Here is a 22,108-nt window from a genome sequence, read left to right as displayed (position 1 = left end):
TGTATTTGTGTCAGAGTGAGCGCTCTTCCGTTTCGCCTCTCTGTACCTTGACGTGGCGCGCCGCCATATTGTTTTGCTGCGTTGTCAGTGGAGAGCGGCGGCAGCTTCAACGGCGGTGAGTCTCTGATTTACCTGCAGCACGGACTTACCTGGACCTGTCAGAGCTCCGGCCTCACTCGGACTCTGTCGGGTCACCCGTGTGTGTTTTGTGTTCCTGTCACCTGTGTGAGGTCAGTATGGCAGCGGCTCCGTTAGCCGCAGTTAGCCGTTAGCTCAGCGATACCTGCTGTGTAACGTTATAAAAATTGGGCTGAGGTGGTGTTGAGTCCTCAGCTTCAACTTCAGGTGTACTGATGTCAGCATCTACCTGTGCCACACACTTGATGCTGTCACACACCTGCAGCTGTCGCACAAGTAGCTGGTGACATCAGTTCACTTAGTGTCGCAGCATCTTTGATTTCAAACCTGCTGGACTTTAAATCCTAAAAAAGTTTGGTCAGCGCAGGTGTGGTCACTTGTTTAAGAGTCACTCCTGTCAGAATGGCGCTATTTTGACGATGATGATAATGTTTCGGAGATTAAGTTTCAGCCTCAGGTGTAACTGTTGAAACGCGCCTTTGGTGAGTCCGGAGGATCCAGCAGGACCACAGGGACTCGCAGCCCGCCCACCCCGCTCACCAGACTCCGTTCAGTTTTTGTGAGATTTTAGATTCGGCCTGTTTTCACGGGGTTTCTGTTGCAGCAGCAGCTGGTTTTTCTTTTCTCTGAGTGTCCTGCGAAGCTCAGCTTGAGATCAAAACTGGACTCCAGTATAACCACTTAGGACTGCAATTTAAATCATTTAGGACTGCAGTATAACCAGTTAGGACTGCAGGGTTTTGGCTCCATGTGGTCGTAAATGAGTCTCAGAGAAAATTTTAGGTTTTTGCATTTTCTGCACTTTTTCCATTAAATCCAAACTTTATGGAGCTTCTTTCTCTCTAACTAACTGACCTTTGACCCCATAGCAGTCTGCGTTTGTTAGGTTTGAAGTCCAACATCAACCTGAGTCTGGGCAGGAAATTATTTTAACATTCAATTCTTTTTTTGATTCCACATTTATTATTATTATTATTATTTCTGCAGGGGGAGCCTTTGATGGTTTGGCAGTAACTCATTTTTCTGTTGGGAGTTTGTAGAACATAAAATAATTTTAATGTTTCCATAAAAACTGTTTTTCTTTAAATGAATGGTTTTAATCTGGGACGCTGGCTTCAGCAGCTGTTTGCTTCCTGTCATCATTAATGGCAGCCTCTGCACTGAGCTCGTCTCTGGGTTTGATTAGAGGTTATTGATTAGACCTAAAACTGTCTGTGAGGCACGTGTTACCTGTGAGACTCACCTGTGTTTACGTATATAAACTAGAGCCAATCAGAACGTGGAGCATTGTCTCGGTTTGTGGGACAGGCACAGGACAGGTAAAAATTCTCCACAGTCCTGCAGAAAGACACACACCTGGTTACTGTAGTCAACAAGTTGTGTTGGTACACCTGAGATAAACATTAAAAAACACCACCAGGATGACATCACCGCTCACAGGTGAGAGATAAGCCTCACCTTTGAAACAGCAAAGAAGGTGTTCACACTCGTGTGCTGAGAGGCAGTACAGGAGTGCGAACACTTTAAAATCCTCCTCCAATCAGAACAAACGTAACTTCAGAAGAAAGTGGCCGGGGCATGTCCCCACACTCCCTGTATCACTGTATTACTCTCACACTGCCCCCCCCCCCCCCCCCCCCCCGCGTTTTTACCCAACAGCTGACCCCCCCCTCCCATCTCCCTGCGTTGCCATGGCGACCTTCCCAGAGTACATCGCTCAGAACGAGGAGCGCGACGGCGTCCGCTTCAGCTGGAATGTGTGGCCGTCGAGCCGGCTGGAGGCAACCCGGATGGTGGTGCCGGTGGCAGCTCTGTTCACCCCGCTGAAGGAGAGGACCGACCTGCCGCCCATCCAGTATGAGCCGGTTCTCTGCAGCCGCGCTACTTGCCGTGCCGTCCTCAACCCACTCTGGTACGCATCACAGCCCCCACCTTCTTGCCTGCCTCACACCTGTCTGCCCTGCACTCATCTGTCTGTGTGTCACTGTGTTTCAGCCAGGTGGACTACAGAGCCAAGCTGTGGGCCTGTAATTTCTGCTACCAGAGGAACCAGGTAAGTGCCACAAGTCCCGCCCCTCTGTCATATGCTACAGGTGTTACAGGTGGACTCTGACTCTGCCTCTGTCTCAGTTTCCTCCATCCTACGCTGGAATCTCTGAGGTAAACCAACCTGCCGAGCTGCTGCCTCTGTTCTCCACCATCGAGTATGTGGTTCAGGTGAGTCTTACAGACAGGGGGAGACAGATAACAAACTGTACTGTCAGGTGTGTGAGCCGCTGTGGTCTTTCTCCTCAGAGGGGCCCTCAGATGCCCCTTGTGTTCTTGTATGTGGTGGACACCTGCATGGAGGACGAGGACCTGCAGGCACTGAAGGAGTCTCTGCAGATGTCGCTGTCTTTGCTCCCGCCCACCGCGCTCGTCGGGCTCATCACCTTTGGACGCATGGTCCAGGTGCATGAGCTCGGCTGCGAGGGGATCTCCAAGAGCTACGTCTTCAGGGGGACCAAGGACCTGAACGCCAAACAGCTTCAGGTACATCACTTATGGATGACCTTCAGGGGGCGGTTCCTGATGGTTAGAATCCAGGTGAGCTAACAGCACCTGTATTTCCTGCAGGAGATGTTGGGTCTGACTAAACCTTCGGCCACTCAGGGACGAGGACCTCAGGTGGCGCCACAGCAAACATTCAACAGGTGAGCTTCTGGTGCCTCTGAGTGGGGGCGTGATTGAAAGAAACATGTGGTCACAGCTCAGGTGTTCCTCATGGTGAACTTTCATCCAGGTTCCTGCAGCCCGTGCAGAAGATTGACATGAACCTTACCGACCTCCTGGGGGAGCTGCAGCGCGACCCTTGGCCCGTCACCCAGGGCAAGAGACCGCTGCGCTCGCTGGGTGTCGCCATGTCCATTGCCGTGGGCCTCCTGGAGGTGAGGGGTGGGGCTTTTAGGTGGATGGTTAAACGTGGTGTGGAAGTCTCACAGACTCTGATTGATCTCTGGGTTTTTTTAAACCACAGTGCACCTTCCCCAACACTGGTGCACGCATCATGACCTTCATCGGAGGCCCGGCGACGCAGGGGCCCGGCATGGTGGTGGGAGATGAGCTGAAGACACCGATCAGGTCCTGGCACGACATCGAGAAGGACAACGCCAAGTTCATGAAGAAGGCCACCAAAGTGAGTGATACTTGATCATAGACCATGTGACCTGATTTCTACATAAACCTTATTATTATTGTTATTATTATTAATGACTATTAATAGCTGTTATGACTATTTCATTATTATCACTGCAGTCATTGTTATTATAATTCTTTTTATTTATTTATTAGTCATTGTTATTATGTTTCCTGCTGTGTGTCACAGCACTACGAGTCTCTGGCCAACAGAGCGTCCACTAACGGTCACATCATCGACATCTACGCCTGCGCCCTCGATCAGACCGGCCTCCTGGAGATGAAGTGCTGCACGAACTACACCGGGTAAACACACACACACACATGCACACGCACACCTGAAGCCGAATCCTCTGCGAGTTCAGCAGACTGCGTAGTGCCCCCTGTGGTCATGGTGGTGTGTGATGCGTGCCTCTCTGTCCCACAGAGGTTACATGGTGATGGCCGACTCCTTCAACACGTCTCTGTTCAAGCAGACCTTCCAGAGAGTTTTCACCAAAGATGTCCAGGGATCCTTTAAGATGGCCTTCGCTGCCACGCTGGAGGTCAAGGTATGAATGAAAAGCCTGGAAGAACACGGAGGCCCCGCCCCCGGATTACCCATATCACAGATTCCTAACCCCTGCTGTGTTTTCTGCCGCAGACATCCAGAGAGATCAAAGTGTCCGGAGCCATCGGGCCCTGCGTGTCGCTGAATGCCAAAGGACCCTGCGTCTCTGAGAATGTACGTGAAGCTGCAACACCTCCTCCTGTCATTTTAATAGTCATTTTCTTTATTGAAGTTTTTCCAATATTACAAAATTACAAAAATAGAGAAAAAAGGAGAGGAAGAAAAAGAAATAAAGAACAATGAAAAGATAAACTCAAGATATTGTAATGAGTCATTGTGGCATTAAAAAGTAGCCATATGTAGAAGTACTAAACAAATAAGGCACTAGTTACCCCCCCATCCCCATATTGTGAAAAGGATTATTGAACATAAATGAGACATATGGAAGATATAAAAATTTGTAAACTTGAAAGAAACAACGCAGGGACATAACATATATACACACACTTACCTCCTACATTCCTACACACACACGCGCGCACGTATGCATAAGGTTCCATACAATGCACCCACAGGCCTATGCACACACAAACATATATAACCCTATGCATATACTACAAGAATGTATAATTAAAAGTAAATGAAAGTTTAGGAAAAGAAAAAATAAAGAAAAGAAAAATTACATAAAAACAATTTTTTAATTTATTTATATATATATATATATATATATATATATATATAATATATAAAAAAAATGAAGCAATAAAATAAAAAACGAAATAAAAGAAAAAACCCAGGTAAGATAAATAGGTCACAAAAATAAATTAAAACCGCAAGCGGTGATATCGGGCCCTCGCACTCCCTGCGCGTCGACCCGTGGCGCTCGTCGACCCGTGCCGCACTCGGAGGTCTTGTGATCGTGATGGTGTACAGAAGGTCTGTAGAAAGTTGAATTCTTTTATAGGAAAAGATATCTTTTGCTCTCGGCATAGACGCAATGGAATATTTGGGGGTGGGGTCACGGCTCCAGCATGCAAAATAGGGCATGGGTCTGATAGACTGTTTTGATCAGGATGATGTCAAGAATGTTGAAACACATTTTCATACATTTCCGAGAAACTAAGTTTGTGGATGCTATACAAAATTTCATTTGCTTCTGTAGGGGGCGCTCTTGCAGCTACGTATAGCCTTGAATCCATAGTTATGGGTTCAGAGTGGCTGTGTACATGAGTGATTACATTTTCAGGCAGATCGGGCAAAGCATGTACGAACACGTGCCCAAACAATTTTGGTCGCCATTGAGAAAAATGAAAGCCAACTTCAATGGCCTGGTGTGACAACACCGTTTAATATTTTGTCAAGATTTCCACAATATTTGATGGGCTGTTTGTCTAGATGATCTGGAGCCAATTTGGTCTCACTGGCTGAAATGCCCTAGGAGGAGTTCATTCAAATAGCAGGCCTGAAAATGGCAAAAATTGACAAAAATTGACACTTTCAATTGAAGATGCTGGACTTCCTGTAGGGTTTCCAGTATGGCTCCAAGAGACTTTTTTGTACGTCTTAGGATGTTACATGAGTGTGCAGAATTTCAGAGCTGTAGATATAATGTAGCTCTGGGGCTAGCTAAAAAACATGCTATTTTATGATATTTCAAGCTGCCAGTAGGTGGCGCTGTAACATTTATGGACTTTATGCATATCAATGTGTTCAGGGCAGGAGGCTTATCAAATAGATGAGGATTTCGTAAGGAATGGTGAAAGATAGTTTCATGCATTTCAGAGCAAAACTAATTATGTGGACGTCATACAAATTTTCATTTGCTTCTGTAGGGGGCGCTATTGCGCCTACAGTCTTGAATCTGTAGTTATGGATTCAGCCTGGGTGTGTACATGAGTGATTAAATTTTCAGCCTGATCAGACAAAGCATGTGCGAACAAGTGCACAAACAATTTTGGTTGTGAGGGAGAAAAACGAAGGCCAACTTCAATGGCCTGGTGTGATAAGGCCATTTAATATTTTGTAAAGATTTCCACAATATTTGATGGGCTCCTTGTGTAGATGATCTGGAGCCAATTTGGTGTCAGTGGGTGAAATGCCCTAGGACGAGTTCGTTCAAATAGCAGGCGTGGAAATCGCAAAAATTGACACCTTCAATTGAAGATGGCCGACTTCCTGTAGGGTTTGGGGTATGGGTCCAAGAGACTTTTTGTACGTCTTAGTATGTTACATGAGCCTGTACATTTTCATACATGTAGATAAAACGTAGCTCCGGGGCTACTCAAAAAACCTGCTATTTTAAGATATTCCGAGCTGCCACTAGGCGGCGCTCTAACGTTTATGGACTTTATGCATATGAATGTGTTCAGGGCAGCATGCTTATCACACCACTGAAGTTTGAGGCAGATTGGGCAAGTTGGCTTTGAGTTACAGCCATTTTTGTGTTCATGGCGAATCATCGAACTTTGCCGTCCCATAAGGGTCACGCCCTTTTGTCAAAAAGTCACAGTTTTGAAAACACAGTAAGTCCAACTTCTTAAGGCTTTCCAGGTGAAATTTGAGATGGTTCTGCTAAACCACCTTGGAGCTGGACCTCCAAGTGTAAAATATGACATTTCCTGTTCCCACTAGGTGGCGCTGCGACTGATATTAAATATTGTCATATGTATGTGTTCAGGGGGGCACCCTCATCCTACTGGAGAAGTTTGATGCACATTGGATCATGTAGGTATGAATGAGAGGCAATCAAAATTTCATGGCGAATGATCAAAGTTCAAAGGGGCATAAGGACCCCTCCCCCTTGGCAAAAACTCACCATTTTCGAGATTTAGATTCCCCTGGGGGTGTAGGTTAGACAAACCAAATATGAAGATGATAACATCTAAAACCTCTGAGTTATTAGAAAAAGTGTGAGGGCTGCAAATCGCCAAATTTGCATAATTAATTCAAAATGGCGGACTTCCTGTTGGGTTTAGGGCATGGCTCCAAGAGGATTTTTTGTGCGCCTGGACATGATATACATGTGTATGAAGTTTCATTCATGTACGTGAAACACAGCGGTGGGGCTCCAGTTTAGGGGGCGCTAGCGAGCCATTTGGGCGCGCCCTTGCCCAAGCCCATTAAAATACTTAAATTTTCACCAGGTGTGACGCATGTGCAAAGTTTCATGAGTTTTTGAATATGATAAAGCCCCCAAAAAGCCAATTCATTTGCCTGAATAATAATAATAATAATAATAATAATAAAAAAAAAAAAAAAAAAAATAATAATAATTAAAACCGCAAGCGGTGATATCGGGCCCTCGCACTCCCTGCGCGTCGACCCGTGGCGCTCGTCGACCCGTGCCGCGCTCGGAGGTCTTGTGATCGTGATGGTGTACAGAAGGTCTGTAGAAAGTTGAATTCTTTTTTAGGAAAAGATATCTTTTGCTCTCGGCATAGACGCAATGGAATATTTGGGGGTGGGGTCACGGCTCCAGCATGCAAAATAGGGCATGGGTCTGATAGACTGTTTTGATCAGGATGATGTCAAGAATGTTGAAACACATTTTCATACATTTCCGAGAAACTAAGTTTGTGGATGCTATACAAAATTTCATTTGCTTCTGTAGGGGGCGCTCTTGCAGCTACGTATAGCCTTGAATCCATAGTTATGGGTTCAGAGTGGCTGTGTACATGAGTGATTACATTTTCAGGCAGATCGGGCAAAGCATGTACGAACACGTGCCCAAACAATTTTGGTCGCCATTGAGAAAAATGAAAGCCAACTTCAATGGCCTGGTGTGACAACACCATTTAATATTTTGTCAAGATTTCCACAATATTTGATGGGCTGTTTGTCTAGATGATCTGGAGCCAATTTGGTGTCACTGGCTGAAATGCCCTAGGAGGAGTTCATTCAAATAGCAGGCCTGAAAATGGCAAAAATTGACAAAAATTGACACTTTCAATTGAAGATGCTGGACTTCCTGTAGGGTTTCCAGTATGGCTCCAAGAGACTTTTTTGTACGTCTTAGGATGTTACATGAGTGTGCAGAATTTCAGAGCTGTAGATATAATGTAGCTCTGGGGCTAGCTAAAAAACATGCTATTTTATGATATTTCAAGCTGCCAGTAGGTGGCGCTGTAACATTTATGGACTTTATGCATATCAATGTGTTCAGGGCAGGAGGCTTATCAAATTGATGAGGATTTCGTAAGGAATGGTGAAAGATAGTTTCATGCATTTCAGAGCAAAACTAATTATGTGGACGTCATACAAATTTTCATTTGCTTCTGTAGGGGGCGCTATTGCGCCTACAGTCTTGAATCTGTAGTTATGGATTCAGCCTGGGTGTGTACATGAGTGATTAAATTTTCAGCCTGATCAGACAAAGCATGTGCGAACAAGTGCACAAACAATTTTGGTGGTGAGGGAGAAAAACGAAGGCCAATTTCAATGGCCTGGTGTGATAAGGCCATTTAATATTTTGTAAAGATTTCCACAATATTTGATGGGCTCCTTGTCTAGATGATGTGGAGCAAATTTGGTCTCACTGGGTCAAATGCCTTAGGACAAGTTCGTTCAAATAGCAGGCGTGGAAATGGCAAAAATTGACACCTTCAATTGAAGATGGCCGACTTCCTGTAGGGTTTGGGGTATGGGTCCAAGAGACTTTTTTGTACGTCTTAGGATGTTACATGAGCCTGTACATTTTCATACATGTAGAGAAAACGTAGCTCCGGGGCTACTCAAAAAACTTGCTATTTTAAGATATTCCGAGCTGCCACTAGGCGGCGCTCTAACATTTATGGACTTTATGCATATGAGTGTGTTCAGGGCAGCATGCTTATCACACCACTGAAGTTTGAGCCAGATTGGGCAAGTTGGCTTGGAGTTACAGCCATTTTTGTGTTCATGGCGAATCATCGAACTTTGCCGTCCCATAAGGGTCACGCCCTTTTGTCAAAAACTCACAGTTTTGAAAACACAGTAAGTCCAACTTCTTAAGGCTTTCCAGGTGAAATTTGAGATGGTTCTGCTAAACCACCTTGGAGCTGGACCTCCAAGTGTAAAATATGACATTTCCTGTTCCCACTAGGTGGCGCTGCGACTGATATTAAATATTGTCATATGTATGTGTTCAGGGGGGCACCCTCATCCTACTGGAGAAGTTTGATGCACATTGGATCATGTAGGTATGAATGAGAGGCAATCAAAATTTCATGGCGAATGATCAAAGTTCAAAGGGGCATAAGGACCCCTCCCCCTTGGCAAAAACTCACCATTTTCGAGATTTAGATTCCCCTGGGGGTGTAGGTTAGACAAACCAAATATGAAGATGATAACGTCTAAAACCTCTGAGTTATTAGAAAAAGTGTGAGGGCAACAAATCGCCAAATTTGCATAATTAATTCAAAATGGCGGACTTCCTGTTGGGTTTAGGGCATGGCTCCAAGAGGATTTTTTGTGCGCCTGGGCATGATATACATGTGTATGAAGTTTCATTCATGTACGTGAAACACAGCGGTGGGGCTCCAGTTTAGGGGGCGCTAGCGAGCCATTTGGGCGCGCCCTTGCCCGAGCCCATTAAAATACTTAAATTTTCACCAGGTGTGACGCATGTGCAAAGTTTCATGAGTTTTTGAATATGATAAAGCCCCCAAAAAGCCAATTCATTTGCCTGAATAATAATAATAATAATAATAATAATAAAAAAAAAAAAAATAATAATAAACGAAGCAATTACAATAGGGCCTTCGCACAGTTCGTGCTCGGGCCCTAATAATAATAAACGAAGCAATTACAATAGGGCCTTCGCACAGTTCGTGCTCGGGCCCTAATAAGCAATAGAAGTGATCTTGCCCATTCACCTCCCCCCTCTAGTCCGGTGTGATGTTGTACTCCCCTATGTGCCTCAGAACACGCAGCCATGTTTGGTTAAATGTCTTTAGTGAACCTGACCTGAATGCACGCAGCTTCTCCAGCTTAACACAGTTCAGGATCTCACAAAGCCACCAGTTGTGAGTGGGGGGGAGAAGAACAGTTCTGTTGCAATTCTTTTGAAATGGAATATGTGACAGATTTTAATTTACCCAACATGTTTTGCATGCATGTTATCTTTAAAACTACTCAATAATAAATAAATATATGAATTTATAATATAAAATTAAATAAATGTAGTAATGAATGAAGGTTTGTAGATTTTTAGTCATGAAGTCAGTAAATACCAGACCTGAAAATATGATCATTTAAAATAACGGCTTGGTTGTGGTTAGAGAAGGGCGTTACGACCATCAACGGCCTTTATGTCAATGGAGATTTTACATCCTTTCCAGCTCTGATGGAGACATTTAAGTTACCCAGTAGCCACCTATTCCATTTCTTCCAGATCAGACTCTTTGTACATCATATAGTTTAATATGTGATCGAATATGTCTGTGTGGGTTCTCAGTTATCCAGGTCCTGGTAGCCTCTGGAGCCTGAAAAAAGGTGACTGAACTGACCCACTATTGTCATCCCTTATGTAGCAGGATTGAGAAACTCAGGAGAATTTTCTCCAAGCATGACATCCCAGTGTGCATAAGGCAAAACTGGTTTGTCCCAAGGTCAAAACTCCCAAACACAAGATAAGCTACATAGTATGCTGTGCAGTGCAGTGAAGAGTGCCCGGACAGCCTCTTCAAAAACGCATGGCACAACACAGAAGAGCCTCCTCGAGAGGACCAGACTCAGCTGTACATCTGCACCTAAAGGTCAAAGGTCACTTTTTTGAGGATGCCAGTGTTTGCGTTTTGGACCAGGAATACAAATGGTTTGAAAGAGTAAAAGAAGCCTACGACCATCACTAAACAAAGGAGGGGGTTTATGGCACCAGCTGTACTCCACTTACAACCTGCATTCACACTTTTCTTCAGGTGATTTCAATAGGTCACTTGATAGAGCGAGGTGAAGTCTCACAGTGGATTTACCTGAAACCACTGATTGTAATGACCCCACACTTTCTTTTACACCTTGGTGCATGTGATGATGCAGATGAACAATAGTGGGTCACAACCACTTCCAGGGGACACTCCCACTGGGGTTTAAATACCTGGGTCTTTCCACCTTTTGGTTTGAGAACTGAGAGCCTTTGGGATGAGAGGTGAAACGTCTTCACAAACTTTAAGAAGTCCAGTCACCTTTTTTCAGGCTCTAGAGAAAGCTGTGATCGAACAGCCCTTGGCTAATCCGCCCTCTAAAAGTTCCTGGGTTCAGAAACTGACTGCTCATCTAAAAACTGATGGGGTATTTCAGTCAAACAGGAAGTCAGGTACAGGTGAATCCTCAGGTGGAACATTTGTGTAGTTCCTTGTCTGGCTGGCGGGGGGGGGCAGAATAACAGTGTGACTGTCTTTCAGGAGATCGGCACAGGAGGAACCTGTCAGTGGAAGATCTGCGGGCTGGATCCGAACACCACTCTGGCCCTTTACTTCGAGGTCGTCAACCAGGTATGAGCACCTGACCTCTGACCTTTGGCTGCTCTGAAACTTAGCCTGTAGCTGCTGAATTATTGACATCCACCAATAAGAAGAAAGTTTAGATTTAAATGATCCTGTACTGGTGTCACAGTACTGGATGATGTTACACATCCTGCCATCGACAAAATAAGAGCTTGTGTTCAAGCCAATAAAATAAGAGCACTGGGGTTGCTCAGGTAGTGAAATTCTGATGTTTATAACAACAGTTTGACGAGTGCTCATCTGTTTGTGTTTTATTTAGTTAGTTTTTATTTATTTGCTGTTATTATTTCATAAACACAACAGTTTTTAAGTTTTCCAGCTCTCACTTTAAAAATTAAAACAGCAAGAAGTTGAAGCAACTAAACTATAGCTCCAGCTGATGTATTGCTGCTGTTCAACAAAATTAAAGCTCTGACTCACAGTACATGCAGCTCAGCCCATGGAGACTTTACTGCTGTATGACAAGATTTCACTGATGAGACAAAATGTGAACACAAACTGAGTCTGTTCTTTTTTATTATTACTGTTTAATTCCACATTTTATCTGCACACCATCGCCCCCACCAGGCTGGGATCCTACACACCAGAACACTAAACAAAACTACATAACAGGCAGAGAATTGGTTCACATTCACTTTAACTCCATACAGCAGGGTGCAGATGCTGACTTCCACTCTCCACCCAGTTTGTCCAGCATCCTTTAACCTCCTCCCTTGGTTGAGGCTCCCGTCTTTTCATCGCGCTGCAGTTCATGTGCAGCACGTTTTTAAGCTCAGCTTTTAAAAGCTTACGATGTGACTGCGGTCCACGATCCCACGGTCTCCCAACCACAGATATCTGAACCCTTCAGGAAGGAATCCCTCTCAGTGACATGAAGCTGAGGATCAGGACTTTTTCACAGCGCGTACTCCAAACCACGCCGCAGCAGATTAATGAGTGACCTGTCCTGTGGATGGATCATCTCAGTCGTTCTTTGATGGCGTTTGTCTCTGCCCTTCACGAACTTATACTGAGAATAGTTTAACCTCCATCTTCACTGTGTTGATCTGTTTGTATCAGTGTAACCACAGTTCTGCTTTATAGGAGCTGAAAGAGTTTGGACTGCTTAACTCTGTTTGATATTGAACTGAAGGAGGAAATTGGTATTGTCATCAGACTTAATGAGCAGATTCTTCCATGTGGATGCTGAATCACCTCACCTTCATCTCAGGCAGAAAAAAGCTGAATCCTGGAGATAAACGTGTGGTGACCAGCTGGGAGTTCAAAGCTTCAACAGTCATTGAAAAGCTGATGAGATGTTTCAGGGTTCAGATTCAAACAGCCTTAACATCAAAGTGTGCAGTCTTCAAGCACAGTGTTGCATTAGACAAGATCTTATGAACTGAAATGGAAGAATGTCTGTGTAGATTCTCAGTTATCCAGGTCATAGTAGTCTCTGGAGCTTGAAAAAGGCGACTGGACTTCTTTTTGTTTCTTGAAGACGTTTCACCTCTCATCCGAAAGGCTTCTTCAGTTCTCAACCAAATGGTGGAGAGACCCAGGTATTTAAACCCCTGTGGGCGTAGTCCCCTGGAGGTGGTTATGACCCTCTATTGATCATGTGCTTGAACACATGTGCCCAGGTGTGAAGGGGGCGTGGGTCATATTTAATCAGTGGTTTCAGTTGAAACCAATTTAGGACTCCGCTCCATTGTTTCCTGTGGCCTATTGAGGTCACTGGAACAAAGGTGTGAATGGGGGTTGAGACGTCTGGGAAGGGAGCTCAGGACAGCACTGTAAGCGGGGGAAAGTTGGTGACGTAATCCACCTCCTCTGTTCAATGATGGTTGTTCACAGTGGACATAGATGGCTTCTTTCACTCCTCTTTCAAACCATCTGTTTTCCCTGTCCAAAATGTGGACATTGGCATCCTCAAAAGAGTGCCCTTTTTCCTTCAGATGCAGATGTACTGCTGAATCTTGTCCTGTCGAGGTGGCTCTTCTATGTTGTGCCATTCGTTTGTGAAGAGGCTGTTTGGTTTCACCAATGTAGAGGTCCGAGCACTCTTCACGGCACTGAACAGCATACACTACATCGCTGATCTTGTGTTTGGCGGGTTTGTCCTTGGGATGAACCAGTTTTTGTCTTAGGGTGTGACTTGGTTTGAAGTATACTGAGATGTCATGCTTGGAGAAAATTCTTCTGAGTTTCTCTGACAAGCCTGACACATATGGGATGACAATGTTGTTCCTCTTGTCCTTCCCATTCTCTGTAGTTTGTGTTTGGCCTTCATTCCTGTGCATCTTAGCTGATTTGATGACGGCCCAGTTTGGGTAACCGCATGTTTTAAGAAAGCCCTCAAAACATGCGGTTACCCCAACTGGGCTGTCCTGAGCTCCCTTCCCAGACGTCTCAACCCCCATTCACACCTTTGTTCCAGTGACCTCAATAGGCCACAGGAAACAATGGAGCGGAGTCCTAAATTGGTTTCAACTGAAACCACTGATTAAATATGACCCACGCCCCCTTCACACCTGGGCACATGTGTTCAAGCACATGATCAATAGAGGGTCATAACCACCTCCAGGGGACTACGCCCACAGGGGTTTAAATACCTGGGTCTCTCCACCATTTGGTTGAGAACTGAAGAAGCCTTTCGGATGAGAGGTGAAACGTCTTCAAGAAACAAAAAGAAGTCCAGTCGCCTTTTTTCAAGCTCCAGAGACTGAAATGGAAGAATGGACTACATATCCCAGAGTGCACTCTCACCACCACGGATCCCATGATGGTGATGCAGCAGTGGTTGCTGGGAGGATCATGGTGGTGTTGGTGTTTTGGGTGAAGATGGGGGCCGTGTTGCGGTTGTACTTGTTGTTGTTGTGCTGATGCGATTGGTTGCGTGTAGGTGGAGGGCGGAGCTCTGGGAGCAGGATTTCAGGAACATCCCGGAACATGGACACCTCTGAATGAAACTGCGGAAACTTCGACGTACTGCCGCCCTGTACCTGCTGGAATTACAGAGGCAGACAGGAAGTCATGTTCCTGTTCACAATGACATCATCAACGCATCATGACGACATATTATTACTGCTTCAAAAGTATCTGAGCCTTTGATAAAGAAAACAACCTGAAAGCTCAAGTCTCACTTACGTCTGGGTCATGCAGGTGATCCACGGGTTGAGCGCCGCACTGGTCAGAACCAGCCAAACGGAGACAGCGGCAGTCACGGCCGGACTCTGCTGACCACTGACCGTCTCGTACAGACACACAGAGATGTAGGGCAGCCAGCAGACCAGCAAGCACACTGCCAGGAGACAGGAAACCGAGTCACATGATCACATCGGAACCAATCAGACAGAATAAGGCTTCTACAAACGAGCTGAGGTTTTTGGTTTAGGGACTAGGTAAAAAGATGAGGTCTAGCTTCTGAGGTGTAGAACCCAGTTATAGATATCTGGGGAGTAGTTGCAGATGTTTGAGGAGTAGTTGCAGATGTTTAGAGACTAGTTGCAGAGGTAGAGCACCTTGTTTATTCAAAGACAAACAGCTTTAACATGAGCAGATCTGAAACAATTTGAACTGATGGTGCAAACATGAACCTGTAGGTAGGTTTATATGTCGCTCAGACTGTCTGCTGTGGTGACCTTTCACCCTCCTTGTGTTTATTACCTCAGTGTTTGTCACTATAATGAGAGTAATGGCAGTGAGTCATGAAGGTAAACATGGATGCTGATCCTCAGAGACGGTCGCTGTGACGCTGAGGTTTAATTTAGGTGTTACCAGCTGCAGCTCTGTAGTCACGTGGCTCTGCTGTTTGTTTTGAGTTTATGAGGACATTTTCTGCCCACACATGAAGCTCCTCTCATTTTTGTGATGTTTTCAGACTTCAGATGTAAAAATGATTAATATCATTTCATGACCTGTTCATTGTTATAGTCCAACGTTTGTCTTGACCTTCAGGTACAGAATCATCAGGTCATTGAAATAAAAGCTCAGTGAGGATGGGAAGTTTGTTTTGCTGCACTGTAACAGCTGCCACAGTCAATAAAGAACCACCACCAGTGTTAACAACACTGGAGCTATGAATACAAAAAGGTTTTATATCAACGCAACTTTTTTTGATGTGTCTGACCAAATCAAGAAAACTTTGATAAACTGTTTCCTGACATGGCGGTTAGTGAGGAAGGCTGTCCTGGAGGAAAAATACTTGAACTCAAGATAAAACAAGATCTGTAACTACTGAGATCAGTGGACTGCTTTCCAGGGTTTGTGGACTACTTTCTGAAGTTGAACTAGTTGGAAAGGTGTGAGTATTCAGACATTTGTAAACTAGCTAGAGCACTTTTTTGAGCATTTTTCAAGATTTGTTTTAGAGGTTTGTGCGCTTCATATTCTGAGCACTAGTTAGTTAGTTCTGAGGACTAGTTGGAAAGGCTTGAGCATTTGTTTCAGAGATTTGTAGCTGTATATTTTGAGCACTTTTGAGGAGTTGTTAGAGATGTTTGTGGACTAGACGCAGAGGTTGGCAACCAGCTATCATTTATCCAGACTTCTGTGTGTGAGAGAAACTGTTGAAATGTGAAATAAAACTCGGAGGATTGAAGTTTTCACAGAGGGCATCAGTTAATAAGGACAGGGTGTGACTTGTGTCACTGTAAAATCAAGGCACAACTTGAGCTCACCTGAGGTTGCAACCATCACGATGGAGCTCCTCAGGTAGTTGCTGGCTGGAACGTAGAAGCAGTGCAGCTCGTTGCACATGAATGTTCCCCTCCTGGCCTGTTTCCTGGCCACATAGATGATGTATCCATACAGCGAGCACATGGTGAGGATTGGCACAATGATGCCCACCCCCATCCACAGCAGCACAAAGTACCTGTTCTCCAGGGTGAAGCTCGGGGAGCAGAGGAACCGCGACTCGCTGTAAGTATAACTGCCAAAACCCAGCAGCGGCATCGTGGCACTCACTAGGCAGAACAGCCAGACCACAACCAGCACCACCCGGCTTCGCCCCGCCGTCCAGATGCTGTTGAAGCTGAGGGCAAAGCAGATCTCTGTGAACTTGTAGATGGTGGCCCAGGTGAGTGAGTGCAGGGAAGCGGTCTGCAGAAGAAGGAAAATGAAGCCGCTGCCCTGACAGAAGGCACCCTTGCTGGAGTACCCAGCGGGCTGGAAGAGGCTGTTGTAGGCTCCAATGGGGATGGTGGAGAGTCCGAGGGCGAGGTCGCTGAGACTGAAGCTTAGGGTGAGGCCCAGCGTGTCGGACTGAAGTTCCTTGTTCAGGAGGAGCACTACCAGGAGGAGGAGATTCCCACAGATGGAGACCATGCTCGACAGCACCATGAGAGCGGCATACAGCGTGCTCAAAGCATCTGCCATCTTCACACACACTCACAGGACAGGAAGTAGGTCACTGATGGCATCACTGAGTAGAAGTCTCCTCTAAAGTCCACCACGTGCTGCTTCAAGGAGCTGATGGTACCAAAGTGATCAAACAGGTGTCACCATCAACTCCACCTCAGCCTCTCAGCCAATCACCTGCAGGATCTCTAATCAGCTGTCTGATCAGCTGTTGGTTTCTAGAAGTTTCCACGTTGGTGTCAAATTAATTTTATTCCAACAAACATCCAGAGGAGACCAAAGAAAAGCAGCTTCAGCTGCAGAAGCTCAGAGTCCACGTGTGATATAAACCAGCTGAGAGCCCTCGATCACCACAGAAACTGCAGGGATTAGTTGAGGCTCGATGAGTCACACTTGAGCTTCTAGTTAAAATAACATCGGGTGTCATGAAGGTTAAAACACCTTTCAGGAAAACTATCCCGTGTTTCCACGAACAAAGAACCAGAACCAGGACCAGCTCCTGCCTCTGAACCTGCAGCTGTCAGGTTACCGGAGAAATCAGGAGTCTTCCTCGATGATCGTCACCAGTATCAATCGATTGATTATCAGAACCGCTTCTGCTCTTCAGAGGTTAACGGTCGAGCCTCATGTCTTGCTGGTATCAATCGTATTGTGTGTGAATCTGATTGAAGTCCATCGCGTCTGATCGACTCTGAGTCAGTGGAGGAGGGACTGTAGGGGGCGTGTCCTTCATCTCCAGAGGCAGAGTCGCCATGGTGCACCTGTTTGACACCTGGTGAGAGGATGATGAGGACACACACACACACACACAAACAGAGGCAGGATATTAGATGTTCATGTAGTGTTGACTTTACTGTCAGCAGGTAAGTGTGTGTGTGTGTGTGTGTGTGTATAAACATGTCACACAGCCTGACTCAGGTAATAACAGGTGTGCAGGTGTATAATCACCATCACCACCTGCTGAACCTCAGACCACTGAGGAGCTCAGGGCAGGTTCAGGTGTGACACGGCCAACCAGAGGGCACCTTTGTTAAAGAAAGTGATCTCTGAGTCTGAGTAATGTCTGGAAGAAGAAAGTGAGCCTCAAGCTCAAACTCACCTGTGCAGGTCACACTTCAGTAAACAGTCCAAATGGTCATGCCCCAGACAGAACGGTCTCAGCGGCAGGATAAATGCTGGAGGTGGGCTTACTTTTCTATGACATTGATACCTGAGTAACCTTCCTGACCTCTGACCTTTTGATGTGATCACTGACCCACCTGTCTGTTGTCGTTTCCTGCAGCACAACGCACCGATCCCTCAGGGTGGCCGCGGGGCGATCCAGTTTGTCACACAGTACCAGCACTCGTCAGGACAGCGACGTATCCGGGTCACTACCACCGCCAGGAAGTACGACAGCACACCTGCTCTTTACACACCTGCCTCCACCTCATCATTACACACGCCCCTTTAGCCAAACGCCACATATCTGAATTACTTTAATTTATCCCCGCCCGTTCTCCTTTCCTCAGCTGGGCCGACGCTCAGACTCAGATTCAGAGCATTGCAGCGTCATTTGACCAGGAGGCGGCGGCCATTCTGATGGCCAGGTTAGCAGTGTACCGGGCAGAGACGGAGGAGGGGCCAGACGTCCTCAGGTGGTTGGACAGACAGTTGATCAGACTGGTAGGAAGACACACCTGCAGAGTGGATGCCATTATTGATCCGATCAGGAAGTGATTGATACCTGTGTTTGTGTTCAGTGTCAGAAGTTTGGCGATTACCACAAAGATGACCCAAACTCCTTCAGGTTCTCTGAGACCTTCTCCCTCTACCCCCAGGTGACCCAGCTCCCATAATGCTCTGTACAGACACACCTGTGAAATACACCTGGACACTGAGCTGATGTGTGTATGTGTATGTGTGTGTTTCAGTTCATGTTCCACCTGAGGCGCTCTCCGTTCCTGCAGGTGTTCAACAACAGTCCTGACGAGAGCTCGTATTACCGACACCACTTCAACAGGCAGGACCTGACGCAGGCGCTCATCATGATCCAGCCAGTGCTGTACGCCTACTCCTTCAACGGCCCACCTGAGGTACCTGCACACCTGTACTCACCTTTACACTTATTTCTGCACACTTGTGCATAGACAGTCCTCCCTAGAGCTCTGGAGGAAAACCTGATGTACAGCTGTGTCACAAATCTGTTTTAGAGTCTGAAGTTCTCATGTTGAAACAAATGTTATTGATTACTGATTGATTAATTAGTGCGTGTGTGTGTGTGTGTGTTTCCAGCCAGTACTGTTGGACAGCAGCAGCATCCTGGCCGACCGAATCCTGCTGATGGACACTTTCTTCCAGATCCTCATCTACCATGGAGAGGTACATCTAACACCACCAATCACAGTCCAGCACCTCATGAGATCACAGCTTTCTGAGCCAGTCAGGGTCCAGTAGTTTAAAAGTGTTAAAACTTCTCAGTAAAGTGTCCAGAAGATCATTAACCCGAGGCCTGATTCAGACTGTTTCTTTAAAGGTGATCCAGCTGTTTCCTGCAGCTGTTTCCATCACAGGTGTGACGCTGAGTTCAAGTTCCTGCCCGATTTCAGTCCAACACTCACAACTGAAAACACTTTAATCAGTTTGCAGATCAGTAATTAAGTTTGACCTGCTGAGCTCATTTATAGCAGCTCATTAATTCATAAAAGATCAATGATTGACTTTTATGCCCTCATGAATAAAAACACCCAGAATACAATATGATAACACGCTGACGATGATGATGATCTTTGGTCAGCGAGCTGCTTTTATATCAGCTGAGCTGTGCAGGTGTGTCTCACAGCATCTCTCTCTGTTAGACCGTGGCTCAGTGGAGGAAGGCCGGCTATCAGGAGATGCCAGAGTACGAGAACTTCAAACACCTCCTCCAGGCTCCAGTGGACGACGCCCAGGAGTTGCTGCACACTCGCTTCCCCATGCCGCGATACATTGACACGGAGCACGGCGGCAGCCAGGTGAGGGTGTCACCTGAGAAATACATCAGTTTTCTTTATGGCACCTGTCAGTATAGCAGTCTGACATCATCAGCCATTTCCGGGTTCAAACTGTCCTTTACACACCTGCACACACCTGCTCTGATCAGAAACAGGGTCAGTGGGTAACATGAGGTTTTCTTCTTCTGCTGTTATCAGGCTCGCTTCCTTCTCTCCAAAGTGAACCCCTCCCAGACCCATAACAACATGTACGCCTGGGGGCAGGTAAGACTTTCACCTGTCACCTTTAACATTTAAACGTAGCCCAATCAGATGCTGTGTTTACATGAGTCCCCCCCCCCCCCCCCCCCCCCCCCCCCCCCCCCCCGCAGGAGTCCGGCGCTCCGATCCTGACAGACGACGTCAGCCTACAGGTGTTCATGGACCACCTGAAGAAGCTCGCCGTCTCCAGTGCTGCCTGAGCCCGCCTCAGCTCACCTGTTTGTTTTTTTTATTTGTTTGCTTCTCTCTGCATTTGCTGCCTTTGTTCCCATGGCAACAGTTAACAAACACCATCAGCCAATCATCAGCAGGTTTGGAGTTTTAGTTTTGCGATCTTATTGTTAGTTGGCCATTTTTAAATAAAGTCAAACTTGATTGGTTGATCCTCTCAGACAACAGCTTTCACAAGAAAAACCTCGTTGTTTTTGTCTGTAAAACATTTATTGTGAAACAGTGGCAGGAAGTGGTGGCTGTCAGGAGAGTTTCTGATTGGTTAAAAAAGACTTAAATTGATTTTGAGCGAAAACAGCAAAAGCTTTACCATAATGTAACCAGAAGAAAAAAGATTTCTCATTAGAAACAGGAAACAGGAAGTGAGATGTTAGAAAATGTGTGATGTCCGAATGTTTGAGTGTGAGATGTCTGTTTAAACACTAAGAACAACCCACAGAGGTTCACCTCGTTCTTTGTTGTCGTCTTTCTAATAAAATTTGGAGAACGTCACAGAGTTTGTCTTTTTTTCTGAAATGTGACGCTATGACATCAGCAGATGCTTGCGGCGCCGTACTTCCTGTGGCGTCACCATCACGGCGTCTTCATTAAAAAAGCAGTATGAGATGCCCTCAGAAACGTCCGGTCAGTTCAACAGCAGCTCAGTCAAACCTCAGGAACGTCATGGATCCGTCTCACCTGCACAGGTGGACATCAGAGTGACAACAGGTGACCTGGCGAGGCAACAACAAGACAGCCCACAGAAAGGGAATGCTGTAACAGGTGGAGCTCTCTCTTCACTGATTCTGCTCTAGTTTTGGTTTTTGTTGGTGCCCTCGTCTGCTGGCAGTGTGAGACCTGCAGCCCATTCACACTCCTCATGTTCCGTCACTGTCAGGTTTGCTGTATCTGCCAGCAGAGTCTCAGGATTGTGGAGGAGACGTCACACGAGGAGAGCAGAACAGGAACCCAGCCGCAGGACCAGTATCTGTTCCGAAGTGTGCGAAGGAACAGTACGAGCCCTGCCAGAGCCCTGCAAAATGACCTCCATTGAACTGCTCCTACATGTTCTGACCAGATTCCAGAATGGTGGCACGAGGGCCTGATGTCCTTCAGTAGGACTTGTGCTCACAGCCCAGTGCGGTGCCACTTGATCCACCAGAGAACACCAGGTCCAGCAAGTTCTGTGTGGGTGCATCTTATGTCACCAAAGAGGGCCACAGACTTTCCAGGAGATCACAATCCAGGCAGCAGGACACCATCCACTGTATCATCAGGAGCACGCCCAGGTGATGCTGGGAGCCATGTTATGAACCAATCAAGACAAGCCGCTGGTTTCAATTTTTAACTTTGACCTTTGGTCCCAGTGAATTACACAACGTGCAGAGATTTTCAACTTGAAGATCTCGTTCATGAAGCTCTGATGTGTGAATAATTTGGGGGCAGTGTAAAACAAAAATAATAAATCATGACTAACTTTCCAAAAACATGATGTTCTCTTATCACTGACAGACCTGAATGCAGACCTGCCCACCTGTGGGACAGGTGTGTGGAAGGCTTTCAAACCACTGAAGGAGTGCGGGTATCATAGCTGCTGCTCTCTGATGAGGTTTTATTTGCTTTGAAACTTGTTTGGCTTTTTAACGTTTATGTTTGGGTTATTCGAGGCTGGAAGGTGTTTGTTGGGGTAATATGTAAGAAGTTCAGAGATCATGGTGCAGGTAGCTAACTCTCAGGTATGCAGGCACCCCAAAGTCTCCACCAGAAAGAAACCAAACCCTCAGCAGTGACCCCAAGATGAGCCCAAGACAGAGACACACACACACACACACTGTGAACTTTACGTCTGTGTTTCATAAATGACTTCAGATCAGCTGAAAGAGGCTGCAAATAAAATCAGAATAAAAGATGATTTATAATTTACCGAAAATCAATAAACCCAAAGCATCCGAGTACTCTTCATCAGGAGGAAGAGGAGGGAA

At 46.0% G+C, this 22,108-nt stretch overlaps 2 protein-coding genes across 3 annotated transcripts; one reads left to right on the top strand and one right to left on the bottom strand.

Moving 5' to 3' along the window:
* Positions 1-20,632, top strand: sec23a (Sec23 homolog A, coat complex II component). Of its 2 annotated transcripts, none has more exons than XM_030718633.1 (20): positions 1-115; positions 1,798-2,050; positions 2,134-2,191; positions 2,269-2,355; positions 2,434-2,670; positions 2,755-2,831; positions 2,921-3,065; positions 3,155-3,313; positions 3,503-3,618; positions 3,740-3,863; positions 3,956-4,036; positions 11,242-11,331; positions 17,966-18,072; positions 18,195-18,348; positions 18,426-18,503; positions 18,597-18,758; positions 18,958-19,044; positions 19,521-19,676; positions 19,854-19,919; positions 20,027-20,632. In XM_030718633.1, the coding sequence occupies exons 2-20, from the start codon at positions 1,830-1,832 to the stop codon at positions 20,114-20,116; spliced, it is 2,295 nt and encodes a 764-aa protein (XP_030574493.1). In that variant the 5' UTR covers positions 1-115; positions 1,798-1,829; the 3' UTR covers positions 20,117-20,632. The 2 variants fall into 2 exon arrangements, with proteins under 2 accessions (XP_030574493.1, XP_030574494.1); XM_030718634.1 differs by having other exon boundaries at positions 98-230.
* On the bottom strand, positions 14,138-16,701 carry LOC115772405 (histamine H2 receptor). The gene is made up of 3 exons (XM_030718635.1): positions 16,005-16,701; positions 14,473-14,626; positions 14,138-14,330 (listed from the first exon to the last, which is right to left on the bottom strand). The coding sequence occupies exons 1-3, from the start codon at positions 16,699-16,701 to the stop codon at positions 14,138-14,140; spliced, it is 1,044 nt and encodes a 347-aa protein (XP_030574495.1).
* Positions 20,633-22,108: the final 1,476 nt, after the last annotated feature.

This window comes from Archocentrus centrarchus, chromosome 22, assembly GCF_007364275.1.
Source record: "Archocentrus centrarchus isolate MPI-CPG fArcCen1 chromosome 22, fArcCen1, whole genome shotgun sequence".
Lineage (NCBI taxonomy): Eukaryota > Metazoa > Chordata > Actinopteri > Cichliformes > Cichlidae > Archocentrus > Archocentrus centrarchus.
The sequence above is the reverse complement of the archived record's forward strand: the minus strand, read 5'-3'. Positions and strand labels throughout refer to the sequence as shown.